This window comes from Zonotrichia leucophrys, chromosome 2 (assembly GCF_028769735.1).
Source record: "Zonotrichia leucophrys gambelii isolate GWCS_2022_RI chromosome 2, RI_Zleu_2.0, whole genome shotgun sequence".
Classification (NCBI taxonomy): domain Eukaryota; kingdom Metazoa; phylum Chordata; class Aves; order Passeriformes; family Passerellidae; genus Zonotrichia; species Zonotrichia leucophrys.
In genome coordinates this window covers 21,088,248-21,114,200 of record NC_088171.1, presented here as the reverse complement: position 1 = coordinate 21,114,200, position 25,953 = coordinate 21,088,248, and the positions used below count along the sequence as shown (strand labels likewise).

Here is a 25,953-nt window from a genome sequence, read left to right as displayed (position 1 = left end):
CCTTGTTGTGTGCCTCAGGGAACAAAGAGGGCAGGGTGCCAGGGGTGGTTGGGCAGACACCAAAGGGAGATGGTCTGAACTGCCCTTGCACTGCCTGGGGTTTTTAATGAAGCATTGCTCACAAGCCTCTTTGGCAGTGAAATGTCCCCATGGCAGCACTGAGCTCCAGATGGGAGCTCCTGCAGCTCCTGCAGTCGCTCCCAGGGAAAGGGTTTCCTCCGCTCACCTTTGTGCAAAGGCACTCAAACCTGACCAGGGCTATGGGCTGGTCCTCTAATTTACCTTTTCCCACTGTGCTTCAAGGATTATTAACGTTTCCAGGAGAACATATGATGATGGTTAGATTGGTCCTAGTATGGATGCATTTGCATACATAAAATCAAAATAACTCAAATGGATTTCAGGTACAGGTATCATAACATCTCTTTGGTTATAAATAGTGTAAAAGAGGCTTTAAAAGGACTCCCATAGAGAAAAAAACTGGAAAAAAACTTATTGACAAATAGACTTTTTCTTTTACTCCTTTAAATCTGTTACAGAAGAATTTTAGCAAAATTCCCTTATTAATATCAGGGCTTTTTTACATATCCTGTGTTCTAATAACAGCTACTGAGAAAAATAAAGTCTTATTTAAATAGTGAAATAAGCTGTTGATTTGCCCTACTAAGATCTCTGGTGAATCAATATAGATTAATTCACAAGTTTTACTTTTTGTAATCAATGCATCTCAGTAATGCAGAAAGTACTGATCTGGGCTGGTTTAAAATAGGTTTAAAATAAATTTCAAATAAAATTAATTTCTTACTTTACACTTAATTTCTTTAGATGATCTTACTGTGAATAAGAATAGAGAGATACCATTGATGGATTTTTTTTCTCATTTAGAACTAACTAAAGAATTTGGTTTTGCCTTCTGGATTGGATTGAATGCTTTGGATTTCAACAGTGGATGGCAATGGGCTGGGGGCAGCCCTTTCAGATATTTAAACTGGGCTCCAGGTAAGAAATGTATCTAATTTGTAATCTTTGAATTAATTCTGGTAAGACAACAACTAATATAAACTGCCCTACCTAACTTTATTTCAGGAAAGCCCATTCTGATTTACAATGACTCAAGATCTAGATCCCTGTTTTAAGATTAACACTTTCAAATTACAAAGTTCATTGTGGATATCAGTTATAGCATATTATTCCATTCTCTTATCTAAACAGAGAGCTTGTTTATGAAAGCAGTGTGTCATTGGAGTGATACATAACCCTACACGCCAAAGATCAGAATTTTCCATAACATGTTGTCCATGAGTATGAATATAAGTCAAATCTTCCAAAGGTAGCAATATATGTTAGCAAATAATGCTCTATGTTGTTTGGAGAAATTCTAAACACATTTGAGAAGCTTAGGGGGCCAGCTTATAATTCCCCAACAGTTCATGACAAATTGCACTGGGCCGCTTCAGGATGGGAAATGGGGTGGGTTTGTGGTGTTCCTCATAGAGGGTGAGCTCTTCTCTTTGCTTTTTGGGTTTTTTGGTTCTGTGTTTGCTTTTTCCCATGAGTATTCCAAGCTGCCTCCTGATTTGGAAAAGTTTCAAGGTGTCAAAGGAAAAATTAAACTCTCCTCTAAGTTTTCAAGAGCTGTATCAGGAAATTTCCTTTGCTGCTTACAGAAGTTTGTACGCACTGCAACAGAAAATAAAAAAGCTATTTCATAGGAAAGCAGAACTGTGAAACTCTTGAAATATACTGGAAGGATAATATAGCTTAAAACTCAATATTCGAAAGTTTGGAAGTTTTTGACACAAGATAAATGTCCATTTTCAGCAGTTCTTCCTGTAAGAACAAGAGTGTCAGGAAAAGAATAAGACATTTCCCAGTACTATCCTGATAACAAAGTCAGTGGAGGGTCATTATTTCTCTCTCAGACTATTGACTAAAGTGGCATTGTGCAAACTTCAAGGCAGTTATCCTGTAGGGAAGTTCTTCCAATTAGTGATTCAAGGAATCATAAAAAGCAAATGTGTCTACTGGTAATATGATGTTTCTGTCAATATTTTTTATTAATTTCTTGCTGTGATATTCTATTTTCTCTTTTTAATTAAAGGAAGTCCCTTCCTGCTCCCTGGGAAAATCTGTGGACTGTTGAATCCCAGAAAGAATGGTAAATGGGAAAACCAGGCATGCAACCAGAGACTAGGCTACATTTGTAAAAAAGGATCCTTCAGTTCAAAGCCTGATATTATGCCCAAAGGTAGGTTAGTCAAAGAAAAAGAAAGTTTTTTATGACTTCTAGAAAGAAAAACTTGTATGTAACATTATTTTTTAACAAAGATGCTAGAAACTTTCAAAAAACACAGCTATACACAACACACAGACTTTTATATGCTGCCTTTTTTCTCCCTTTATGAATTAAACATTCATAGGAGAAAATTATTATTTTGTTCCATCACTCTGCCTTTCATTCTTGCAAGACAGATTGTAGATACTCCATCATGGCAGCCAGAGCCAAAAGGCCAATTTGCATAAATATGGTAGAAATATTATTCTGCTTCGCTCCAAATGAATACCTGCAGTTACTCATATATTCATGAAAAAAGTTCTTCTGTGTCTGTGTCTGCATTTTGCAGTGCTTTGGTTTCCTATGAGCAGAGCAGGAGCAGCAGCAACCCTGACACAGACCTTGTTGCATCTGTGGGTTATCCCATTGCACCAGCATGGCTGTGAGCGTGGCCCATGGGAGAGGGGTGCGCTGGAGACTGCCACCTGGGAATGCTGTAAAATCTACTTTGAAAGAATGAGTTATACTAAAGAAAGTAGACAAATAAATTCAGAGAATCTTTATTCCAGCATTAACATTAAAAAGAAACACAGGATTCTATTTTTAAAGTGAGACCAAGGTATGTTTTTAGGAACATAAGTTATAAAAATGCCACTGAGAGGATATGCAAAGTCCCCACTAATTTACAAGGTTTACTGACCTGCAGTTGTCAAAGAATTGCTTCATGCTTTTCCTTACCTAAAAATAAGTTTGTTTGTGAGAAACCACAGACCAGCAGGCAGAGCCAATGTGAGTCACCACAGCCAGCACGAGACTGAGTGGCTCTGGGGGACAAAGAGAGGAGAGGCTGATGTCTGCTTTGTTCTCTCTTTTCTCACAGATCATTATTTCAAATTGCATTTCTGAAACAATATGGGCTTTTTTAAGTGGTTCTCTGTTTAAGGGGAATTCATTGTATTTACATATTTAGCATCCTGTGTCTTAACAATATTTTCTTTTAATTTGAATGTACTTTGCACTGCCAACTACAGCTTTATGTTTATTCATATGGCTCCATTTTTGTAAAGAGTACTCAAGAGACCTCATTCTAATGTCCTCTATTTTGCTCTTGTTCTGAAAACTTGTGTTCTGATTTTAGGGGAATTGAGGCCTGTTCAGTGCACAGATGGCTGGTGGCCATATGCAGGTCACTGCTACAGCGTTCACCGGGATCCCAAAACATGGGAAGATGCTCTGTCTTCATGTAAAAAGCAAGATGGAGATTTGGCAAGCATCCATAACATTGCTGAATACAGCTTTCTAGTGTCACAGCTTGGTTACAGTGAGTATATGTGTAAGCCTGTATTGCATTTGCTCCATCTGTGACATAAAAGCTGAACTTCATATTAAAGTTTAATATTTCTCTGAAATATCACAAGTGAAAGACTGAATCCAACTTACCACTCTTTTATGTTTTTGCTGTTCATAAATACAGAATTATATGTTTATTAAGGGATAATCCACATTGTAAAACATAAAGGAGAAGAAGAAAAGCAGAAAAAGGTGTTCTATCCAGAGATACATAAAGATCTCTAATGATTGCACTTTTGGCACCTATATTCTAAGTACAAGGCTTTAGAACTGAGCTACAAACCTAGAAGATAAGCTTCTTGCTGAGATTCAAACCTCTTGCTGATGCTAACCTCTTGTTATATATCCTTCTAAGAAAACAATATCTTTTCACTTCTGGTACTCCTTGGATCTGTAGTTACCAGTCCTGACACTGCAGATGCTGGCCTTGGTGAGCACCCCTGATGGGCCAACACCTGATGGGCCAACAAGAGCTCTAATGTCCTGGCAGGTGTCTCCATGGCTTGGACTCAGTGGGATCTCCTGAGACGGGACACCCACAGACATTCAGTGTCTTCATGCTCAGGACTAGTTTGATGCTCTGAGTCACACAAAGCTTGCAAAAATCTTCTGCCACCTGTAAAGAAGGTGGCAGAAGAAATGCTCATTAAATTCAGCATTTCTGAATGGAATGTGATGGTTTTTCCACAATGTATCTCTCATAGAGACCTGAGAGGAAACAGCATTTTTATAAAAGCACAAGACCACCTCTTGTGTACCACATGCCAAATTTATCACTCCCTGCTTGTTCTGCATGTGGAAGCATTCACTGCACAGTGGAAAATAACCAAACCTATTTGTTGTCATGCTTCAGAGCCAACAGAAGAGCTGTGGCTGGGTCTGAATGACCTGAAGACTCACTTCTTCTTTGAGTGGAGTGACGGGACCCCTGTGACGTTCACCAAGTGGCAGCGCCGGCATCCCACGCACACCAGCGGTGCGGAGCACTGCGCCGCTATGAAGGGGCAGGTACCGCGAGCACTCCTCTCACAGCTCTGCAAATACTGACTGCACCCACCCAAAATCACTCATGTGCTTGGGCAGGGAGCATTCCTTATGCTGTCTTGAAACAGTTTTGCCCCAAAATTTGGTATCAACCAGAAGACAAGTTCAGAGGTCAGGAGACATCAGAAGGAGAGGAAGCTTTTTCGCTGTACCACCTTCTGGAATTCCTTGTCTGGTGAAAATTCTGATCCAGAAATTTTACATTAAATTCTTTCCCTTGGTTTCAGCAAAGAAAAAGTTTAAGTTCTGGGAGAGGAATAGGGATTAAATAGTTTACACCCTATGTGGATACCAGAGATGCTATTTGCATACCTCATATTCCAATCAGATAGACAATTTTGTCCCTCAGTGTCATGTCACTGAGGCACGGCATTGAGACACAGAGACCTGGCCCTAGGACATGTATCTCCAGTTGTCATCTACCTGCCAAAAAAATAATGTAAAATTCTATAATATTTCTCACTGCTTGACTCACAAACTTAATTTTCTTGCAACACATGGTTGTTTGATACATTTACCTGCATGTGCATGCACATGTATGTGCACACAAAAAGTGTCATGAATTTTGAAAGAAAAAAATTTAAAATTATGGTATTAAATGCTCATTATTATTGAGAGAACTTTTATGTCATAGAATAATGTTAATATTTGTCAGTATTAGGCACCAAAATAATTGATCCTAAATCAGATTTTACAGGGGGATGAGGGGAAAGTTTGTCTTAAATAAACTATATTTTTTAAAGTAACCAGTCATATTCAGATTCTTTGATGGATAAAATAGTTAGATTTAAGGCAACCCTAGCAGATGTGCATTAGTTCAGTTTAATTAATCTTTTTTCCAGCATTATAGTGAAATAACCTTGCTCCAAAAGCAGATCCTACCAGCACAGATGAGATGGATCTTTACAAACACTTTCATTTAAAAGTTATGCTAAGAAGTAATGTTGAGACTTCAAAATGTTAATTTCCTTCTTTCACCTGAAAACAGCATTAAATGAATTTTAAACTAGTACTTACAGGTGTGTATACTTTTTAAAATAAATCTCCAGCTGGCCCTATAAAGAAAGAGAAAAACCACTATCTGTGCTTTTGTGTGCCCTTTCTTGACTTTTTTTCCTTCTCCCTGCTATTCTAGGATGGATACTGGGCAAATGATGCTTGTAATAAGCAACTTGGTTACATCTGTAAAAAGAAGCCTTCATCACAATCCTCTGAAAAAGAGACAATCGAGGACCTAGGCTGCCAGAAAGTAAATGCCCTCTCATAAATAATAATCTTTGAAAAAATGTACAGGAATTAGTTTACTTGTTCTTGCTTCTTTTGGATAATGTCTTTGTATATTAAAAAAATCTACTGTTGAGGCAACCTGGTCTCTTCCTGATAGCAGTTTACTAATACCATTTTTCATTTCTGTTCTGAAAATTTTCAAGAAAGTTGAAATTCATGTATGTGTAAGTGAATACTGCCTTGCCCTCCATCCCCAGATGAGCTGCCCTGTGATTCAGAAAAGCTTTGAGTCTGTATTGGTCAGCAGAGATCTCTGTAAGAGCAAAAAGTGGGGTTGTTTTATTGATATTCCTCCTTTCTGCTCTCCCAAAAACAAGCACTTCTGGATTCCTCTTGGCTCAGAAAATCTCCTCACTCCTTGTACTTGGGAGTGACAGGGACAGCTCTGGGGGACTGTGCTTGAATGTGAATTCATTTCTGTATTGCAATATTGTGGTATTTCATTATGTCTGATTGTGCAGCTCTGGAAAGCTGGAGCTGCAGGTCCCCCTGAATAAATCACAGGCTCCTTATAGACTCAGTTTGCATAATCTCAACCTTACAGAGCACTGGAAAGCCACAGCAAATAGCATAGTCACGATTTTCTTTGAAAACTCATGTATGCAAAAATGAGATGAAAACTGAGATCTTAATGTCATCACTTAAACAAAAAGGCCTCCTGTAGGAGTGAACACCATAAAAAAAAAAGCTTTTATTTACTAACAGATCAGCCCAGTCTCGTCTTAGTTTTAAACTCAGCTGCAACAAATTGAGCATTTAATATTTATACATATAAGAGCATAGAAATTTCTACATTGAAGTATCTTTCCATTGCACATTAAAAATCTTATGTTTGTCACAGGGTTGGAAACGATATGGTTTTCACTGTTACTTGGTGGGTTCTGCACTTTTGACATTCTCAGAAGCAAATAAGACATGTGAACAGAGCAAAGCCTATCTAGCTACTGTGGAAAGCAGGTGGGAAAATAACTTCTTTAAAAATCAATGCTTTTAATGGAGAAACTCCCAAGAATTTTCCATTTTTTGATCCCATCAAAGTGTTTTATCAGCATTTTCAAAAAAAATTATTGTAGCAAGGCATTCAAAGATAATCCATGCAGGAAAATTAAACCCAAACCAAACAGCTCAATGTTGTATGGCTATCACTTAATCTATTACAGCAAATTTCAAATTTCAGGGCTTCTTGAGTCATTTTCCTCTTATCTTTCAATTCATAATTAAAGCAGCTTCTGGCTTTCGTGGGATTTTTGGGTTTTTTGGTTGTTTGGTTGGGTTCTTTGGGGTTTTTGGTTTGCTGGGATTTTTTTCTGTTGGAAAGTAGGTACTACAATTTTCATCTAGTTATTGGTAGGTGGTTTCTCATTTTGATAGAAAAGCTTTAATAAAAATGTTATCCTAAACTACCTTCTAAGGCAAATTCTGAACAAACGTAGGAAATCTTCCCTAGAACCTGCCCTCTCCCACAGCCAGAATGGATCATCTCTATCTACCTACATCCCTGTCAGGCTTCAGAGGCTACATGACCCCTGAGGAACAGGACTGCAAAGCTGACAGCTTGGTCCTGTCTTGGTGGTTTGCTTGAGGCACCTCAGAGATTTGGAAAGACAGTGAAAAGAGTAGAATACAACTAGAAGCCCATGGGAGCAGCAATTTGTGACTTTTCAGATGCATTCAGCTGTAAGGAGAAAGCTGTCCCTCATGAAATTCTTTTGACTGCAGTTTAAAGGCTGCCAGGGTTTTTTCACTGAGGAGCTTCTGTTTTTGGGTCATGTTAACACTCCTCTGTATCACTTAGATGAATATTGCACGCTAACTGTCCAGGCTGTGAATGGACACTGTTTCCCACTGCAGAAACGAGCAAACCTTTCTGATTAGTCTGACGGGGCTGAGATCTGAAGAATATTTCTGGATTGGTCTCTCTGACACAGAAGAACGAGGGAGTTTCAGGTGGACCAATGGAGAAACTGCTCATTTCACACACTGGAACACAGCCATGCCAGGTAAGCTCTGCATGGGCTCAGTCCCTGCCACAGGAGCGCAGCTGCAGCTCACACAGGTTTGTGCTCCCATTCCCCTGTTTAGAAGTTAGAGTGGGCACTGTGTTTTGTGCCTGTGGCTGTGGGTGGCCAACACTACCACTGTGTCACCGTGCCTGACACCAGTGCACCCAGCACTGTCACAGCTGAGCTGCAGGTGGTGGTGGTGTAAGTCAACCTCCTGCCAAGGTGTGCAGAGACAGATTTTGGTAGGTTAGACCGAAAGCAATGCTGTGTAGGAGTTAACAAGGTCCATGGTATAATTATTTTTGCCATTTTTAACGCCAATTAACAATAACTCATCAGCCTGAGAAAAATTATTCTAGACAGATTTTTGACCCACACTGTGCATATGTAAGAAATGAGCAGTGAACACGAAACAAAACATTTTGGCATTTCAGCCACACAGCTTAGCAACTACCTGTGAACTCTTGCCTTCCACAGCTAGTTATGCCTTAAAACAAACCTGCTGTACTTGACATCACTCTTCTTGAAATTGAGTTACCAGGATACTGAGAACTCCAAAGCACTTGTCAGGCCATCTATTACATATGTAAATTTAATCAAGGGCCATTTTCCCTGTGATTTCCCCTGGGTTGGCAAGATAAGGAAGATTTGTTTTCTGGAGCTGCAAATCTCTGGTTTTGGTAAAGCTGTGTCTGTGGGACTCATTGGCCCATACCTGGCCTCTGACAGTTGGTATTAAAAATAGTTTTATATCCAGGATATTTTTAATATTCATAATGTGCATCTTTCTTTTCATAATTTTCAATTAATAAAAGCAAAGGTCTCATTCCTTTTACACAACAATTAAGGCTTTGGTTTTACTAATTTCTTTTCCACATCACAAAGGGAAAGAGCAAGGCTGTGTTGTCATGGGAACCGGAATTGCAGCTGGATTATGGGATGTTGTTAGCTGTGAGAAGACATGGAATTATCTTTGCAAGCAGCGGGCAGCAGGAGCTCCATCTCCCGCTCCTCCAGAGCAGGTCCCTGCGGCGGCGTGTGCCCCAGGCTGGGACAGAGCCTTGCGGGCTGACTCCTGCCTCAAAGTAAGTGTGTGCCCACTTCCCTGGCAGCCCCGACCAGGGGACAGTGCCCTGGTCACCAGGATGCCGGGGCATTATTTGGGAATGATCTTCTCTTTGGTATTCAAAGCAAGAAAACAAGATGAAAAAAATCCATCAAATGTAACGAAAGTCAAAAACGGAAAATGATGAATGCATGCAGGGTGCTAAAATTATGCCTTCTTTTACCTAAATTCCAAGTGAGAACCTCACCTAATTTATTTGCTTCCAGGTGTTTGGAACTTCAGAAAAAACCATAGTATTTATTATATCTCAAGAGCCGCAGTGCCATTTGCATAAGACAATGTTTCTGAGAGAAAATGTGCCCCTCTGACACCCTTCTCTCACACAGCATGTGGTACTCGTAGCCATACTTTGGAATCCGGGTTTAGTTGGTGACTCTTTACAGCGAGTAAACCTTTTGAGCATTCTCTTGATTTAGTTAAAAATGCCTTAAAAAGCTCTCCCTTTTGGCAAAGGGAAAAAGGAAAGAAAAGGCAATACAGATCAAGTAAATAAATATGCAACATTGCTCTTCCATATCTTAATATAAGTCTGCTCTCACTTTCTTTCCTGAGAGTCTCTGCCTGTTGGGAGACCAGATCTGATTTTATTCCTGTATTTACAGGAGTCTGAGCTTCCATGTCACATGTAATTATGATTAAATTGTTTCTGCCATTTATCAAATTGCTAATTAGCATTTCTATAAAATGTCAAGCACTTAAACATATCCTTAGTCCAAGAATGTATGCTCCTCATGGCAGAAAGTGTATTTTGTATTTGTATGCTTTCACCTCAATACAAGAACCTCTTCCTCAGCTGGGGTCCACAACAATTTCTGTATCCATTTTATCATTTCCAGTCCAACTCACTGACTTATCCTTCCCCTTCCTTTTCTCAAAAATCTTCTGCTTTCTACTGCAAAAATAGTTGAGTTTTTTCATCTTTTTTTTGAACCTTTCAGTGGACAAAGTTCGAATTAAGTTACAGATAAGTTTTTTCTCTTCTGTACATTCTGATACTTTTTGTTCTCCTCAGATGCCTGTACTACATTTGCCTTATTTTAAAATAGCTGACGCTAAGAAAAAATATTTACACTTCACATTTTTAATGTTTAATATTAGAGGCTTGGACAGGTGTCAGGTTGTCTCACTCAAGAATAAGGGCATGCTAAAATGATGCTGATTTTAATCACACATATTTTATAAGCTTCACAAATTTACTAATTTATTTTTACTTTTTCAATAGTTTTTTGTGAGAGAGGGAAACCAAAAGAAGTCTTGGTTTGAAGCTGAAGAATTCTGTAGAGAAATAGGTGGAAATCTGGTCACAATCAATACAAGAGAAGATCAAATTTTAATATGGCAATTAGCTTTGTGAGTACTTGCATGAAGTTCTTTTTCATGTTCCTGCTATGCTAGATAAAAATAACTTTAAACATATCCGGAGCTGAACAAGTAAGTGAATAAAACCAATGAAATTTAAATTGCATTGATACAAGATTATAGCATCCTGTAACATTGCTTTAAAAAAAAATCTTGGGTATTTCAAAGGGGCTTAATATTTTGGTAATTTTCATCAAAGGTTTTAGAAAGGCTGTGCTCCAGACCTTATCAATTTCTTACATGTTAGTCCCTCTTCCTAAAGGGAGAAAATAAAATATTCAGCTCTAACTGCCATTTTGTAACTGTTTGCAATTCTTCTTTAACCGACTCATTCAAAAAATCCCTTGAGTTACTGTGTAATGTAAACCAAAATTCAAGGACTTAACATGATTTTTTTTTCTGACTATAAATTGAAGAATCCTGAAATCAAAGAGTAATTCATTTTAATTAACCTTTGGTAACATTGTAGATGCTATGTCTTGCTCATCACATATAAACTGTGACATTATTTTCCCCTCAAATTAGACCAATATCCTGATTGTATTCCATAAAGTCAAGACAGGTCAATGACACATAATATACAGCTTTTTAACCAGAACTGTTTCACATTGTGGAGAATTGGGGTTTACTTTCTGAAACAGATTTAAAACTTTCCTATTGAGATATTTTTGTGATCTTACCCTTAATTTTAAATATATTTCAGTATTGTGATTACCTGAATGTGGTTTTATTTGTCTGTTAAGTCTCTGCTTTAGAGCATAAAATATTTGTGGAAGGAAATCTTTCTGTTATGCAGTGACTGAAATAGTAATTTTATTTGGTCCATAGGCATGACAAGAGCAAGAAATATTAACTAAACTACTTAGGAAGAGCTAAGAAGCAAATGAAAACAGTTGAAAATCATTCCTCACTATTCTTATAAGTTAAATAGGCATCTATTCATGCTGTACTTTTGCTAAAGTCTCTGTCTTTGACCTCATACTGCAACCAAGATCTGTGCTACATCCACAGGGATGGGAACCTGAGCTGGCTCTCGGCCACATCACTTTAACTTATTTTTAAATATGAGAAGTCTTAGCCCAATGCAGAGCACTATCAAAACTCTGATAGAAAGCAGGGAGTGAGCCTGGCTTTGGGCCACAGCTCACAGTTCAGGTGTGACAGAAAGCAGGATATTTCGGTGCTTTTCAGGATTTATATGCCAGCCTCTCTTTCTATGCTTATATATCTACATTGTATAAATTATTTTAGGGACAAAGGACTGAACACCCAGGCTTTCTGGATCGGTTTGTTTCTCTTAAATCCTGATGAAGGATTTTCCTGGATTGATGGCTCCCCTGTGAGTATTTATTTGCTGGATATTAATTGACTTTCTGTCTTTTAGAAAATAGAATATATACTGAGTAGCTGCAGTGCACTGTCTTAACACAGTGTTGCCTGTGTTTCATCCCTGGTACCATGTTATATCCCATCTTTGACAGTCTGTGCCCTTAGACATTCACAGCCTCCCAAAATGGGCACTGCTGTGTGGCAGTACAGGGAAGTCCAGCTGCCCACTTTCACAAAACAAGATAAATGTGACTCCTTCTGTCCATCAGTTTTTCTTTTATCAAACACGTAGCATACCATGTAGTCTCTTCTTTCTATACCATGTAGTCTCTTCACCTTCTTCAGGGGTGGGGAAAGTAACCTGACCAGCATGACCTTCACAGCCCTCTCAGGTCTGTTTGAACTCCTCCTGATCCCATAAAAAAGGTACTTGAAATGATGAGATACTGAAATTGTTTCACGATGGCAATCTCAATTGCTTCTATTCAGCTCAATTCACAAAGTAATTGATATGTATTTCCAACACAGGTAATTTATGAGAACTGGGAGGAAGATGAACCCAACAACTACAAAGAACTTGAACATTGTGTTATGTTTAATAGATCGCCCCAAATGCGCTGGAACGACTTGCGCTGTGAACATTTACTTAATTGGATTTGTGAAACAAAAAAAGGTATTATTACTTTCCCATTTAATTGGAGCAATAAACACAAGCTTAAAAAGCAAATTTTATGGATTTAAAAAATTTGAAAGGAAGAAAGACACTGAGAATTGTTCATTTTAAAACCAGTTGCAGTGAAGGCAACACGTAAAGCAGGCAGAATGAATTAAACTATTTCTCTTGTCCTTGGGTGCAGGAAGTTAGTGACCCTATTACTTCATCTCTAGTTTTATCTCTTTCTAACATGGGTTCAATAAATTTGTGAAGCAAAGGTACTTATCCCCTCTCCTTTTATTATTTCTTCTATTTCTATCTGCTTTAGGCTTATTCGGAATAGCTGTAGGTGCAGGACATAGAGTTCTCTCTCAGGAAGTGAAAAAACTAGTGTGAAAAAACACACTGTGAAACAACTAATGGGAAGCAAGGGGGGATCGGTTGCTATAAGAACCAGCAACTCTGAAAACCCAATCTGATCAGAAGGGGAGGTTGGTGTAACCTTGATGGACTCCCGCATCCTCCAGCTTTACCTGGAGAGCTGGGCCCCAGTGCCAAAACTCCCCCACCTGGTGCCAGGCTCACAAAATGGACCTGACAGATGTTGAGGTGCCCCCCAGCAGGAGAAGGAAATGGGGTCTGCATGGGCTGAAGAGATCAAGTGACAGCTGACAGTGAAAGATATTGTTTTGCTTGCTCAGTTCTACATCCCTGCTTCCTGGTTGTAAACTATTTGTATGCATCTCCATGGAGAAGGAGATTTTTAAAACCTTCTTGAAACAAAAAGAAAGTTGGATGTGCACAGAGAAGTACTAGGAAGCACAATAGGAAGGGGAAGGGATAAGCAGTTTCATAGAAACACAGAGTGTATCTAATATTTGATGACTCTGCCAACAAAACCCTTGAAGGGTGATTAAGGCACCATGGTAACATTGAAAAATTGCTTAACCAAAAAGGAAGAATCACTGTTCCCTTTTGGTAAATCAGTCACACAAGTGCACCATCCAAGCCCTGATTTGTGCATACCAGCTCACAGCAGCACATCCTGTGCAGCCCTTTCTGGCACACTGAGCATGCTGCTTTGTAGGGATGTGTCCCTCTGCTCTTGGTGAGATTGCTCGGAAGGAGCTCAGAAACCACGACACAAAGACTCTGACCAGTTTATCATGATCCTAGATGACCTTTCAAAAGCAAGGAAAAAAAATCAAGAAATTAATCTTTTAATTGTGAATCTAGATATTGTGATGAGCAAGATGAGAGAAGACATTCTCAGATGTGAATTCCCTCATGTCCACTCAAGACACCTATTCACAAAAGATATTCCAGCTTTCCAAAAACAATGAATGTTACAGTTATGTTAGGATTAAACAATAAAACCAAAATTACCAGAAGTATATAAATTAATTATGAAGACATTGAGATAATTTTAGTTCTATTGTTCGCTAAATACTTAAGAAGAAAGTGTTTAAATGATCCCAGAATAATTTTTCTTGATTTTTCTTTTTGTTGTTTCTCATCAAACTGTTTCTGTCATTTATATAATAGTGTGTTTCTGTCCATCAAACCACAGAAGAAATGTGAGAATCAGTAGTCCAGAGGTACAAAATAACAGGCATTCATATGAAAGCAGAGTTTCCTTTGAGAGGCTATAGCTGGCTCTGGGAATACAGCTGATTTGCTTCCTCCTGGTTCAATTTGTAATCAGATACTTGAGTTTGATATCTATTGGCTCTCCAGGACTATTAAAAACAGACTGTCTTAGTAAAAGCCTAGTCATCAGGAAAGGAAGAATTCATTGACACACTGGAAGTTACATCTGACATTAGCAATAAACCAGCATTACATTTTCAGTACTTGTAGTCTATTACCATCTCAGTAAGCTTTAGGATTTACTATATTGAATTATTTTGTTTGGCTCCAATCCCAGTAATATTTAAAAGAAAAAAGTAATCATAGAGTATCAAGTGAAAATGCTATAACAAATTTTCAAAGTAATTTTTGTTTAAGCTACAACTAATTTACTGTGAAACATGGATTTTTTGACACAGTATTTTTGGATATATTACTGTAACATACATATCTTTCACTAGCTAAATATTTCTAAACTATACACTAACTTTAATATGGCAGAATGTGCTCTAAATTCTTGAAAATGCATTATCTGATTCATAGTTTGCCTGGTGGGTTTGACTTTTTCCCCATCTATTTTACAAAGCATATGAAACTACTTAAAGCAAATGTCTCTGATTTTCTTTTTTTTTTAATTTGGGATGTTGCTTATGAAAATCTTCTATTTTACAGGTACATTGATAAAGCCTGAAGCAAACTACAAGCTTGGTAGGTTTTTTCCTCTTTCACAAAAATTACTGTATAGTTTTCAGACTCTGTACAGACCAGATAGGAAAGCCTTTTATATGATTCTTTATCTTTCAGACTATCAGCTCACCAGTGATGGATGGATTATATATGAAAATAAGCAGTACTATTTCAGCAAAGAGCATGTCCATATGGAAGAAGCACGGAGAATTTGTCAGAAGAACTTTGCTGATCTTGTTGTCATTGAGAAAGAAAGCAAAAGACGATTTCTGTGGCACTATGTAAGCAGGAAGCCTATTAATTATATATAGTTGAAGTTTGAAGCACAGGTGATAAAATACAGGGAGCATATTAAGTATTTAGGAAGACTGGAGTCCTGAGTTATTTTCCTACATTACATTTTTAGAGCAATAGATTTGTTCAGCACCTGTAAAATTACTATTGTTTTTAATAGGTAGAAGAAAATGCAAATATTAAAGAGGTATGCAAATATTAAAGGTGCAGCAAAGGATAGTCCAGGCCCAGGTTGCTTATCTTTTCTAATATATGTAGTGTTCAGCACACTGATAATTCTCTGTTGCCTGCTTGAAACCTAAGTCTCAACCTACCATATGCTTATGTGAGGTTCAAATTAAAAAAAAAAAGGAAAAATAAATCACAGGTATGATTAATTGCCTTTCAGATTTTTACTTGACTTTGAGGAGCAATTTAGTGCTTAACTATTAATTATTTATATTTTAGATTTACACAAAACACAGAGGAAAATCATTTTTCATTGGCTTAGTTGTCAGCTTTGATCAGAGATTCAGGTGAGTAAAGAAAACTGGTAATTGACAACAAATTTGGTAATTTCATCTTCAGGGAGCAATTTTGTGTGCTTTCATCTTACAAGTTAAAAACTGTTGTACAAGTGACTTCTGGATAGTTTTAAGGAGATGTCTCAGATCCAAAGTATTGCATTCTTCTATGTTTAAGCAGAGAAATGCATTTTCCTTCCAAACTTGGGAGAGCAAACCCAATAAAAATTCATGGCTAAGATTCAGCTCACTTAATGCCCTACACAGTGAGAACTGCAACCCTGCACAAGTAGTGAGGAGAAGCAGCTAATTTTAAGATGTTATTTACCTGACCCACTCTTGACATCAACCTAAGGGTGAGATTCACCCTAACCAGATCTCCAGTGGCTACAGAAAAAGTCTGGGAAGTTTTGATAAAATATCTATGTAAGGATTAAATCAAATGATTCCCATGCGGTTCAAGTTATGTGAGCTGGAAGCTAGAAGCATGAATAGCATCTACTCCAACAGCTTGCTGAAGTTTCTGGCAGGAAACTTCTTTTAACAATCCATTTGTAGAAGGCTTTCAGGAGGACACCTTCATGGGATGTGAAGATGTCCATCCATGCCTTGAAAGAGGCAGAACTAAACAGATGAGAGGCAGCAGCAGGGCTGTGGCTATGTCCTCCCCAGGATATGTAGAGTTTTTGCCCTCTGGTCACTGCTGATACCTTGCTTAGCCCTGTGCCCAAACAGACCTTGTGAGTAACTGCTGAGATGTCTGCTGGCAGCCACTGTCCCCTTGTTTCTTCCAGATGGCTGGATGACAGCCCAGTGAATTATGTTGCCTGGGCTCCAAATGAACCCAATTTTGCAAACAATGATGAAAACTGTGTGGTAATGTCAGAAGATTTTGGTGAGTAAAATAGCAACAAGAAATATTTGGGTAAAATTTAGCATCAAAATCCAAAATGTTTGGTACATAAATTTGAGTCTACCCCACAGAGATGTAGTTCGACAATACTGACATTTTTTGAGTCTACCCCACAGAGACGTAGTTCAACAATACTGACATTTTTTTATAACACACTCAAGTTTGAAACTGTGTCATCACTTAGAAAAGAAACATATTGTAGAGGAAGGAGGAGTGTATTTGTGTAAGCATGTTTCATTTGTGCTTTATGAATGCCATCTGAGCCTGACTGCTGTTGTGGTTACACAAGAGTTTCTCTCTATTCCCCAATCTTTAAGCAATTATCTGTATTCCATTTTTTTTCAGGCTTATGGAAAGACATAAGTTGTGCTGTGCAAAATGCCTTTATCTGTGAAAGGCAAAATTCAACTTACTCAGGATTTGCTCCTCCTGTGATTCGACCTCTGGGAGGATGTCCTGAAACTTGGCTTTTGTTTAAAAATAAGGTAGAGCAATAAATATCAGCCAAATTTAGCAAATTTGTTCTGGGTGAAGAAAACAACTATCCCTTTTATCTCATTAAATAAATTCTCTCTCTTTTAACACCAATTTACTAAGAAGTATGCTAGTTAATAGTGCCCTGCATTTTCAGGTTGGCAAATTTGTAACTAAATATTAAAAAAAAAGGTGTTTTGAATGTTTGAAATTATAATTTTTGTAAATTACCATCTGCCTTTAGCTATAGGTACTTTTCTGGTTTCTGCTTATTTTAGGCATATTTACTGCATGGAAATCCTGATCCATTATCCTTATCTGTAAATGTAACCCTGTTTTTCTGAGTAACAAAGATGAAAAAATGAAAGGTCATACTTTTCATAAGTAATTGGCCATCACAGCTACTCATCCTAAGCTGAGTAACACAAAAAGCAATAAATGTCAAATCAAATATAAAAGACAAGCAAGCATTGCTTTCTGCTAAGTTGAGCAAAAAAACTTGAACATATGAACTTTTAAAAAAACCCTAAAAACAAACAGAGGAAACCCAAAAGTCAATTCCACAATGCAATCAATAGGAAAAGTTTTTATGCATTCAAAGGGCATGAAGAGGGAGGAGCCGTGTCTTCTGTCCCTCAGAAGATACACAAAAAATATTTTACACTGGTATTTAGGGAAAACACCCATTCAGAAGGGCACTTCTTCCTGACACTGCTCCACTCATGTGAGTTCTCACATGAGCTGAGGTTTTAGCACTCCATCTGTGGTATATAATTGAAAAAACTTGACCTGAGAATTTACTACCTGCTCCAAATTAAGCTCACAATCAGGAAATAGTTTCAGTCCTTCAAAAATTTTACTTTTCAGTAATTTAATTCCTCAAAAGCTTTTGGTGGTTGTCTGCTCTTTCCCAGCAGTGACCCCACATGATTGTAAGTGCTGTGCACTGGGGTTGGCTGGGTCTCCTTCCTGCTGGCTGACAGTATTTGTGCTCCAGCAGATCCCCCATCTGCAGCTCTTTGCATGCAGGGACTAGCACAGAATTAATCCAAATCAATGTTCTTAATATTCTTTGACACCTGAAAGTCTCTCTAATCCTTTATTCTCTCCACAGTGTTATAAAATATTTGGATCCAGAGAAGAAGAGAAACTAACTTGGCACTCAGCAAGAAGTGTTTGTAGAGAATTAGGGGGAAATTTGGCCTCTATACACAATAACCAAGTGCAAGGTATGACACCTGAGCCTCACAGCACTGTGTATGAAGCCACATATTTCACTATATAATGGTGAGGCTGAACCTACCTCCAGACCTAAATAACCTGTGGAGAAAGACCTGGAGGTGTTTGATCCAGAGGGAAGACTGGAATAAGATATTATGACATTTCCCAAGTTTTGGCAAATGTCATCTGTGGAAGGAACAGAATAATCTGTTCCCCATGGTCTTGGAAGGTGGAAAAAATTGTAATAGTTTATAGTCATGACATGCTCACAGGTATTCAAGTTAGACATTAAACAGACATCCATCAGAAATTACATATATGCAGTTAATGCTACCTTGGGAAAGACAATCCTTTTGAAGTAACTTCTGGCTGTTATGTCTAAAATATTTCCAACAAACCTAAATAATTTTTATCAAAAAATGTTTTTCTTTTTTCCCCCCTCTTTTTTCCCTGAAATTAAACTGCTTCAGCTTGATTACCCATTGTAATTTTTTCTTTTACCATTCACTCATAGCCTAATATTACTGAGGTTAGTATTTCAGATATATTCAGAAGATGAATGGCTGTTGTTTTATTTGTAATTTGATTTACATGGAATTTGAAAAAAAGAAAACTCCTCAGGTACTTTTTATTTTATTTTAAAATCTATTTTCTATCAGCTTTCCTCACCTTTCACCTAAAGGATGTTGCCAGTGAAACATGGATTGGGCTGAATGACATTAACAGTGAGAATACATATCTCTGGACAGATGGAAGCATTTTTGACTATTCAAATTGGGCCCCAGGATTCCCATTCAGAGATAAATTCATGGTGGTTGACTGGAAGTATATTACAATAGAGGTAAACAGAAATAAATCAGAAAATGCATAACATAAATGACATAATGTTTGAGTATACCAGCCTGACCTCTGTCTCAGCAAAGATCTGATCTTTAATAGCTTAAAGCAGAAGTGAACTGAAATTTCAACGATCAAATTTTTAAAGCTTTAATCAGAAATTAATAGGCCTGTTTAGTATCTAGGCTTACTCTCCTTTGTCAAAGTCTAGAAGTGCAGAAAAGGAATCTTTACTGCTAGAAATAATTACACTTTCTATAATTATTATATTTTAGTGAAAATATTCAGTGTTACTATTTGTGCTTTTTATTCTGGTTTATTGTTTTTCCTTGTATGATGCAAATCAAAATGAAACTCCAACAAATTCAGTACAGATTACCATTAACTCCATAGTAAAAACAGCTTCAATACATTCCAAGGAATTTTAATTAATGGACAAAAGTTCTTGCAGCAATCTGCCAATGAAAGTACATTTGATTAAGATACATAATAGAATGCATTTAATTTCCAACAAGCAGTACATGAAAAGAACCAGAAAACTAGAAAAGAAAGCTACTAAATTTTTCTCCTCACACCTATTTCTATTATTTTGCTGGAAATTTTGCATTTTATCAGCAACAATTCTATTTTTCCTTTTCCCCCCAGACTGATTGCGTTGCAATGACAAGAAGGTCTGTAGATGGTGCAGGATTATGGGAAAATACTGACTGCCAGCATAATAAAAGCTATATTTGCCAGATGGACAGCGGTAAGTTTTATTTTCCACTTTTTTTTTTCTTTTGTTGCAAAACATTTACTGAACAATGCAACCATTACAGCTCAGAGGAGCTGACCTCGCCTGCTCTGCAGACATCCACACTTAAATCAGGCGCCTGGCACACAGACACTTTGAAAACAGGATTCACCTTCTTAATCATAAGAAAAATGCCCAAACCAGGTTCCTAGAAGGTCTCTGCCTTCAAAATGCCTGTTTTCTCTATTAACAGAAATGTGAGGCCATCTGTGCTTTACCCAGCCATCACAGAGACAGGTGGCTGAACGCAGTTATTTTGCAGATACAATACAAAAAGCCAAATCCCCCAGTGACCCCCAGTTGGGGGTCAACCAAGGCCGATTAAACTGATTGGTTTGCTCATCAGTCTCTAGCAAGGCCTTCATATCACAAGAACAGCAATACTCAGAAGGGCAAAAGTTCCAGTTTTCTTCATGGGGCCTTGGGGTGGGAGACACATCCGGAGCACAGCTACACTGCAGAGTCTGCAGAACAAAAACAGGGAACTGCTGAGCAGCAAGGCAAAATAGAGGAAGAAGCCACAGCTGGGGGAGATGATTTACAGGTCTGTCCCATGCAAGTGCAGAAAGCTGCATGAGGATGGCAACAGCAAAAACAATTGCCAGGGCATCCTCAACAATGACTGAAAGCAAAGTTTATGTCTTTTCTTCTGCCCCCATCACTACATCTAGGCCCTTGCCTTCTACTTCTGCATATATAATTATAGGTACAAATACAGTTTCCTTTTTCACTTCATCCTGTGAGGGAAGATGTAGCAGCATGGTCTTAAAATTTGCTTAGAAAGAAATTATTTTGAGACTGAAGTGGTGTGAAGATCTTTGTCCTGTGCTCATGCCTGGGAAAAACTTCACCTGCACTGCGATGGGGGAACACAGAGATTTGGGAGGAGGATCATGGTGGAACAGTATTGACATCATTTCATCTGGACAGCCTGGGTTTATAGATACACACAGCTCATGCTCTGCCTCTCTCTAATCCTTGAATGTGTTTTTACACCATAGATTAAAATAATTCCAAATCGCCATTAAAATAAATCACTTTGGTTTTATGTAGGAAAGGCTGTTACTTGATGCTCCTGTTGCCATGTTATATTCGTCTGTTACTCAAAAGTAATACTGCTATCCAGCAGCTTGTAAATGTTGACTGTTTTCTCCTCTTCCTTTCAAATTTGTACCTCTTTCCTACAGAGCCTGAACTGTTTCACCCCACAAGTGCTCCAGATTTCGATTTTGTCCATTATGGCAACAGCAGCTATTTAATCATTCCTTCTAAAATGAATTGGGAAGAAGCAAGAAAAGCATGCAAGGAGAAATCTTCAGAGCTTGCCAGCATTTTTGATTATTACAGTAATATATTCTTGCTGCTGCAGGCAGTACTGTATGGAGAGCCCTTATGGATTGGGCTCAACAGCAATGTGGTAAGATTAAAAAATTAATAGTTGATAAAGTTAAATACTGCTGCTATTAGCAGAAGATTTGTAGGATGAACAAATTTAGAAACCTAGGAATGGTGGACAGTCTCACATCTTGTGACTTCATTTATCTTAAATCATTAAATTCCATTTTAGGCAATGGAGAGGGATGAGAAACTTTGGTGGTGATGGACTGTGTGAATCTTGGAAACTAGGTAAAAACATTTGGTAAACCTCCAGATGGCCATTTTTAGGAGAGGTGACCCCTGCCCAAAGAGTGCAAGCTGATCAGTAGGGCCAGTGCCTCATGATCATTGGCAGCTGTAGCTTTTCCATTACGTTTTGGTTCAGAAGGGTTCATAGCCAAACCACACACCTTTGAACACACATTCTTTGTTATACCTGCTGGGTCCCAAAGGTTAAAATCAGTAAAAGCTATACTGCACCAGAAGTAGTGAATACTGAGAACCAGGTCCACCACTTTGTAAGGCAACACTCGAGTGACAATCACTTTTATTGGCTCTGTGACTGAGTGACAAATTGAGCTTCAGCTTCTCCACTGAATATGCAGTTGCTAAATGCACTTAATTTTCATGTTTCTCTTTCATTGTTCTTTGATCTGACTAAACCTCCCTGATAATGAAAATGAGCCTTTTTATCAGTAATAGTCTTCTTAACTATTCTTTGTTTTTACTAATTGTGATTCCACAGTGGTATATAACACTGCAAAACATGTCTGAAAATTAGTATCCCTAGAGATAGGTATAATAAATATTGTGTAAAAATAGCATTTCCAGTTATATGATGCAGCAACACTGATAAAGCCCCTCAGAAGGCTGAAAAAATTGTCTGATAAAATGAACTTGTTGCTGAAAAGTACATATTTCCACTATTCTAACAGAATATGTACTTTTCTGCCTCCACCAGAAAAAATGCTCACACAAGTGATGGGTAGTCACCAACCTTAAAAGAAATCCTTCAATTTGTAAATGTCCAGAGGGTATCTCTACTCAAACCAAAATAATAGTGTTTAAGTTCACTTAATATGAAAGTTGGTTGTTTTTAGTCATAGCAACATGATTTAGAAAGCAGCTAAATTACATTTTGATCAAGCTCGAATCACCAGACAGTCCCCTGGTACTTATAAACAAGCCACCCTTGATCTTGCAGAGTCAAGCTTTGTGGTTCCTCCTTTTCCCTAGGCAGTAAGTGACCTTGCCCTGATGATGCCAAGCTCAGTATGACCTTGTGCACCTGGCATCCCTCTTGGCACAGCTAGACACTGCAGTGAGATCACATCTTATCCCCCTCTTTTTAATGGCAGCAATATGTTGTCTGTGTCTTTTCACTTTTCCTTGTAATTCTTCTGATTCTTCATGGAAAAGAAAAAAGGGGAGGAGCAAGAAAGACTGAACAAAGACTCAAGAATTCCTCCTTAACGTATTTCTCTTTTGCTTCTCACAAATTAATAATTTTCTCTGGTTCCTCATAGTGATGGCTGCAGTTTACTCCTGAACGTTTCTCCTCAGAACTGCTGGAGCTTAGAGTCCTTGTGTGATAGCCAACTCTGAGACCCATTTCCACCTAAGCTTTCCACTGGTTTCATGTTCTTGGTCTTCCTGCTTCTTCATGGTCTTCCTGCTTTTCCTGGAGATCTGACTCTTTGGGATGGTGATTCCACCTTACAACATTGTCTGACAAAGAACTGAGTCCCCAGGGTGTATTATTTAGCCTTTGAAGCAGTTCTATGGGCTGTTCCAGCATGGGAGCCATCCTGCTGGGTTTGGTTTTTTATGTTGCTGAGTCCTGATTCAACCAGTACTTTAACAATAGTAGCACAGATACACAAGCTGAGCTGCCTGTATCACTTTGAAATGTGCCTCTGTATGAGTGCATTTAGGTGGAACAGCAGATAAGACCTTACAATAGTTATGTCAAATGTCTGTTAAAATTTCAGAACTATGGATATTATAGATGGACCAATAAAAGGAAAGTAAGTTTTTCTAAGTGGGACTATAGAGAACCAAAACAGAAAACAGCCTGTGTCTATCTAGCACTCTCTGGGAGATGGAAAACAGCACATTGTGATGAGAAACATCTTCCTGTCTGCAAAAAATCTGAAGGTAAGCAATGGCAATGACTTTTGGTTTTATGGCAGAAACCTTGCTTTATCTGCTTTGCCTGAATTACAAATTTCTAAGTACATATCAAGAATAATAAGGCTGGGTATGTACAGTCAATACATTTAATTTGCATGAAAATGTGTTATTTTGATGAAGTTGGCATTCACCAGCCAAGATCTTGCCATTTTACTGGATTGGAGTAATAGCTGCCATGGGAGAAGGCAGACAGATCATAGAAATTGTGAGCACATCAGGCATCTCACACTGAGTCTAGAATGTAAAGTGTTTTGCTGACAGAGGTTTTATGGGATGGTCGGTAATCAGTGAATTCCACTGAGTATAAAATGAATTTCGTTTCTTCAATATAAACACATCATTCCTACACTGGTTGTTACTTCATTGCTATTGGATTCCAAAAACTGAATATAGGAGAAAGAGTTGTATCTGATAAAAAAGGGTCTGCTATTGATGTTCAGAAATTTGAATTGTTATCTTGAGGAAAATATTAAATGGGAAATTTCTATTATATGATATTTCATTTTAAATAAAACTTATTTGAACTTTTTGAGAATTTGGGAGTTTGCTAGGGGTGTTTTTTATGCCTTTTAATGCTTCTTTTACTTATCTAAATGGGCTGATTATAACAAAACAAACTGGAACCAAAATTCTTGAACACTCAAGTATCCTTGAAACAGTCCAAGTTTGATTTAGTTAGTAACAGAGAAGTGCACAGATTCACACTGAGTCATCCTCTCACAGCTGACCAGTCCTGATCCTCCTTATCACTCTTGGCTTAGACACCGATAATTCAAGCTCTGTGTTCCAAAGAATACTTTAAACGCTTTTAAGAAAAGGTGGTTTTAATGTTTGATTTCATATATGAAGAACTGCAATCCTTACTGAATGAAAGCATTTATAATATCTCATCTCCTCTAGATGTAGTTCCTTCTGACCCCCCCCAGGATATTGGACAATGTCCTGAATCTGATCACATATCTTGGATTCCTTTCCGAAGCCACTGCTATAACTTCAATGCCAATGAAATGAGCTGGGCTCAGTCTGTGACTCAGTGCATTCAATCAGGTAATTATTATTTTTACCCAAATATAGAACTTCAATCTTGACATTAAAAAGAAGTCTTGAAAAAATATTCAAAAGTAACAATGCAAAATCTACAAATATTAAAAATAAGGAATATATGTCTCATTTATTTTTTTACTGTTATGTGCTTTTCAATTATGTTGCATTTAATTTAAATTTCCTTGCTCTATTTTTCCAGCTGTGCTTGTTTCTTGTTATAATTCTTCATTCACAAAATCTCTCTTCTTAGTAAAATCTTAAATTTTACATGATTCAGCTTCTTTCTGGCTTTATACCTTCTTTTCCATATCTTTCTCTACACAACAGGCAAAGTAAATATCGTAATAACAATCACTCATTTTTTAACATGGACTGTGTGATCTGAAAGGGGTTGATCCAAGAGGGGTTTCTTGTGCTGCCTGGTAGCCCCTGCTCTACCAGCAAGGCTCCCTGGCAGAGTGCAGAGCCTGGGGAGGGAAAATGCTTCCCTCCCTCTCCTTGGAGGCATCTGTTCCTGGCCAGGACCAGGAGCAGAACCTTGGCACTCCTTCACCTTTGCTGCTGACTCATCAGCTGTCTCATCTATGTCTGAGGAGGCCAGGAAAGACAAAATAAATGGATCCTTTATTTCATCCCTTTTTACATCCTCCTAGCCCTCTTACGCTACCACCACTGCCACAAAAATTAATACATCGGTTTGAACTGCGGATTTGTTTGTTGCACAGCATTTCATGCTACACATTATTCTGGCAAACCATGAAGAACAAATAAATAATCACTCATCATTCCTATGAACAATAACACCCAGTCACCTGAAAACATAGTGGACCTTGCCTGGTGTTTAAAAGCCATCATCTTCTCCATCTTCTCTGTGCCTGTGTGTCTTTCACTTAGAGGAGGTCTCTCACTGTCTGTGCTTGTGGTCTCTATTTAAATCCTTCTTTACTCCCTACCAGTGGGAGAGGTTTTTTATTAACCTTAACCTTCCTCAAAAGCTGTAACTATGTCAGGGATATCATCTTCCATTGGTTTTTTTATAGGTGGTATGTTGGCTTCTGTAGAAGATCTGTATGAATCAAACTTTTTAATAGAACATGCAGATTTATATGCAAGCAAGACAAGTGGCTTCTGGATAGGAATATACAGAAATGTAAACGGTAATTATTTTAAGTTCAATAAATAATCATAAACAGACTTTATTAAATGGAAAAAAATATTAATAAAATTGATAGGTTTTAAGCAACCAAATGAAGTAGAGTTCAGACCTAAGTCTGAAGGTTATCTCAGAGGTTGTCTCCTATTCCTGGTCTCTGAGAAAGCTTTTCCTATTGGGGAAAAAGTCCTGACTGGCTCCCATCTTCTCTTGGCTGGGGAAGACCTGTGGGAGTCCAGCCAGAGCCCACAGCATCAAGCTCCTCTGTGACTCTGTAGGGAGAAAATTAGGCTGCTTGCTAAAGCATGCAGTAGAAAATATGCATCTGGAAGAAAACACTGTTATCAGACTACAAGCAGTCAGAAAGGATTTTAATTTAGATTATTTTCAGCCCATTGAAACATCAA

The 25,953-nt window shown here is 38.0% G+C and overlaps 1 protein-coding gene across 1 annotated transcript in view; it reads left to right on the top strand.

The window, feature by feature from the left end:
• LOC135443685 (macrophage mannose receptor 1-like) overlaps nucleotides 1–25,953 on the top strand; it is a 32,671-nt gene that overhangs the window by 2,938 nt on the left and 3,780 nt on the right. Inside the window, exons 4-26 of the mRNA XM_064704189.1 lie at nucleotides 886–999; nucleotides 2,102–2,248; nucleotides 3,414–3,596; nucleotides 4,479–4,633; nucleotides 5,805–5,918; nucleotides 6,798–6,913; nucleotides 7,808–7,956; nucleotides 8,845–9,044; nucleotides 10,308–10,435; nucleotides 11,696–11,783; nucleotides 12,302–12,446; nucleotides 14,730–14,765; nucleotides 14,862–15,025; nucleotides 15,486–15,553; nucleotides 16,336–16,436; nucleotides 16,800–16,939; nucleotides 18,043–18,157; nucleotides 18,809–18,990; nucleotides 19,632–19,734; nucleotides 20,967–21,196; nucleotides 23,148–23,313; nucleotides 24,250–24,396; nucleotides 25,434–25,550. Coding sequence (XP_064560259.1) covers nucleotides 886–999; nucleotides 2,102–2,248; nucleotides 3,414–3,596; nucleotides 4,479–4,633; nucleotides 5,805–5,918; nucleotides 6,798–6,913; nucleotides 7,808–7,956; nucleotides 8,845–9,044; nucleotides 10,308–10,435; nucleotides 11,696–11,783; nucleotides 12,302–12,446; nucleotides 14,730–14,765; nucleotides 14,862–15,025; nucleotides 15,486–15,553; nucleotides 16,336–16,436; nucleotides 16,800–16,939; nucleotides 18,043–18,157; nucleotides 18,809–18,990; nucleotides 19,632–19,734; nucleotides 20,967–21,196; nucleotides 23,148–23,313; nucleotides 24,250–24,396; nucleotides 25,434–25,550 — 3,108 coding nt within the window. The remainder of the gene's footprint in view (nucleotides 1–885; nucleotides 1,000–2,101; nucleotides 2,249–3,413; nucleotides 3,597–4,478; nucleotides 4,634–5,804; nucleotides 5,919–6,797; nucleotides 6,914–7,807; nucleotides 7,957–8,844; nucleotides 9,045–10,307; nucleotides 10,436–11,695; nucleotides 11,784–12,301; nucleotides 12,447–14,729; nucleotides 14,766–14,861; nucleotides 15,026–15,485; nucleotides 15,554–16,335; nucleotides 16,437–16,799; nucleotides 16,940–18,042; nucleotides 18,158–18,808; nucleotides 18,991–19,631; nucleotides 19,735–20,966; nucleotides 21,197–23,147; nucleotides 23,314–24,249; nucleotides 24,397–25,433; nucleotides 25,551–25,953) is intronic.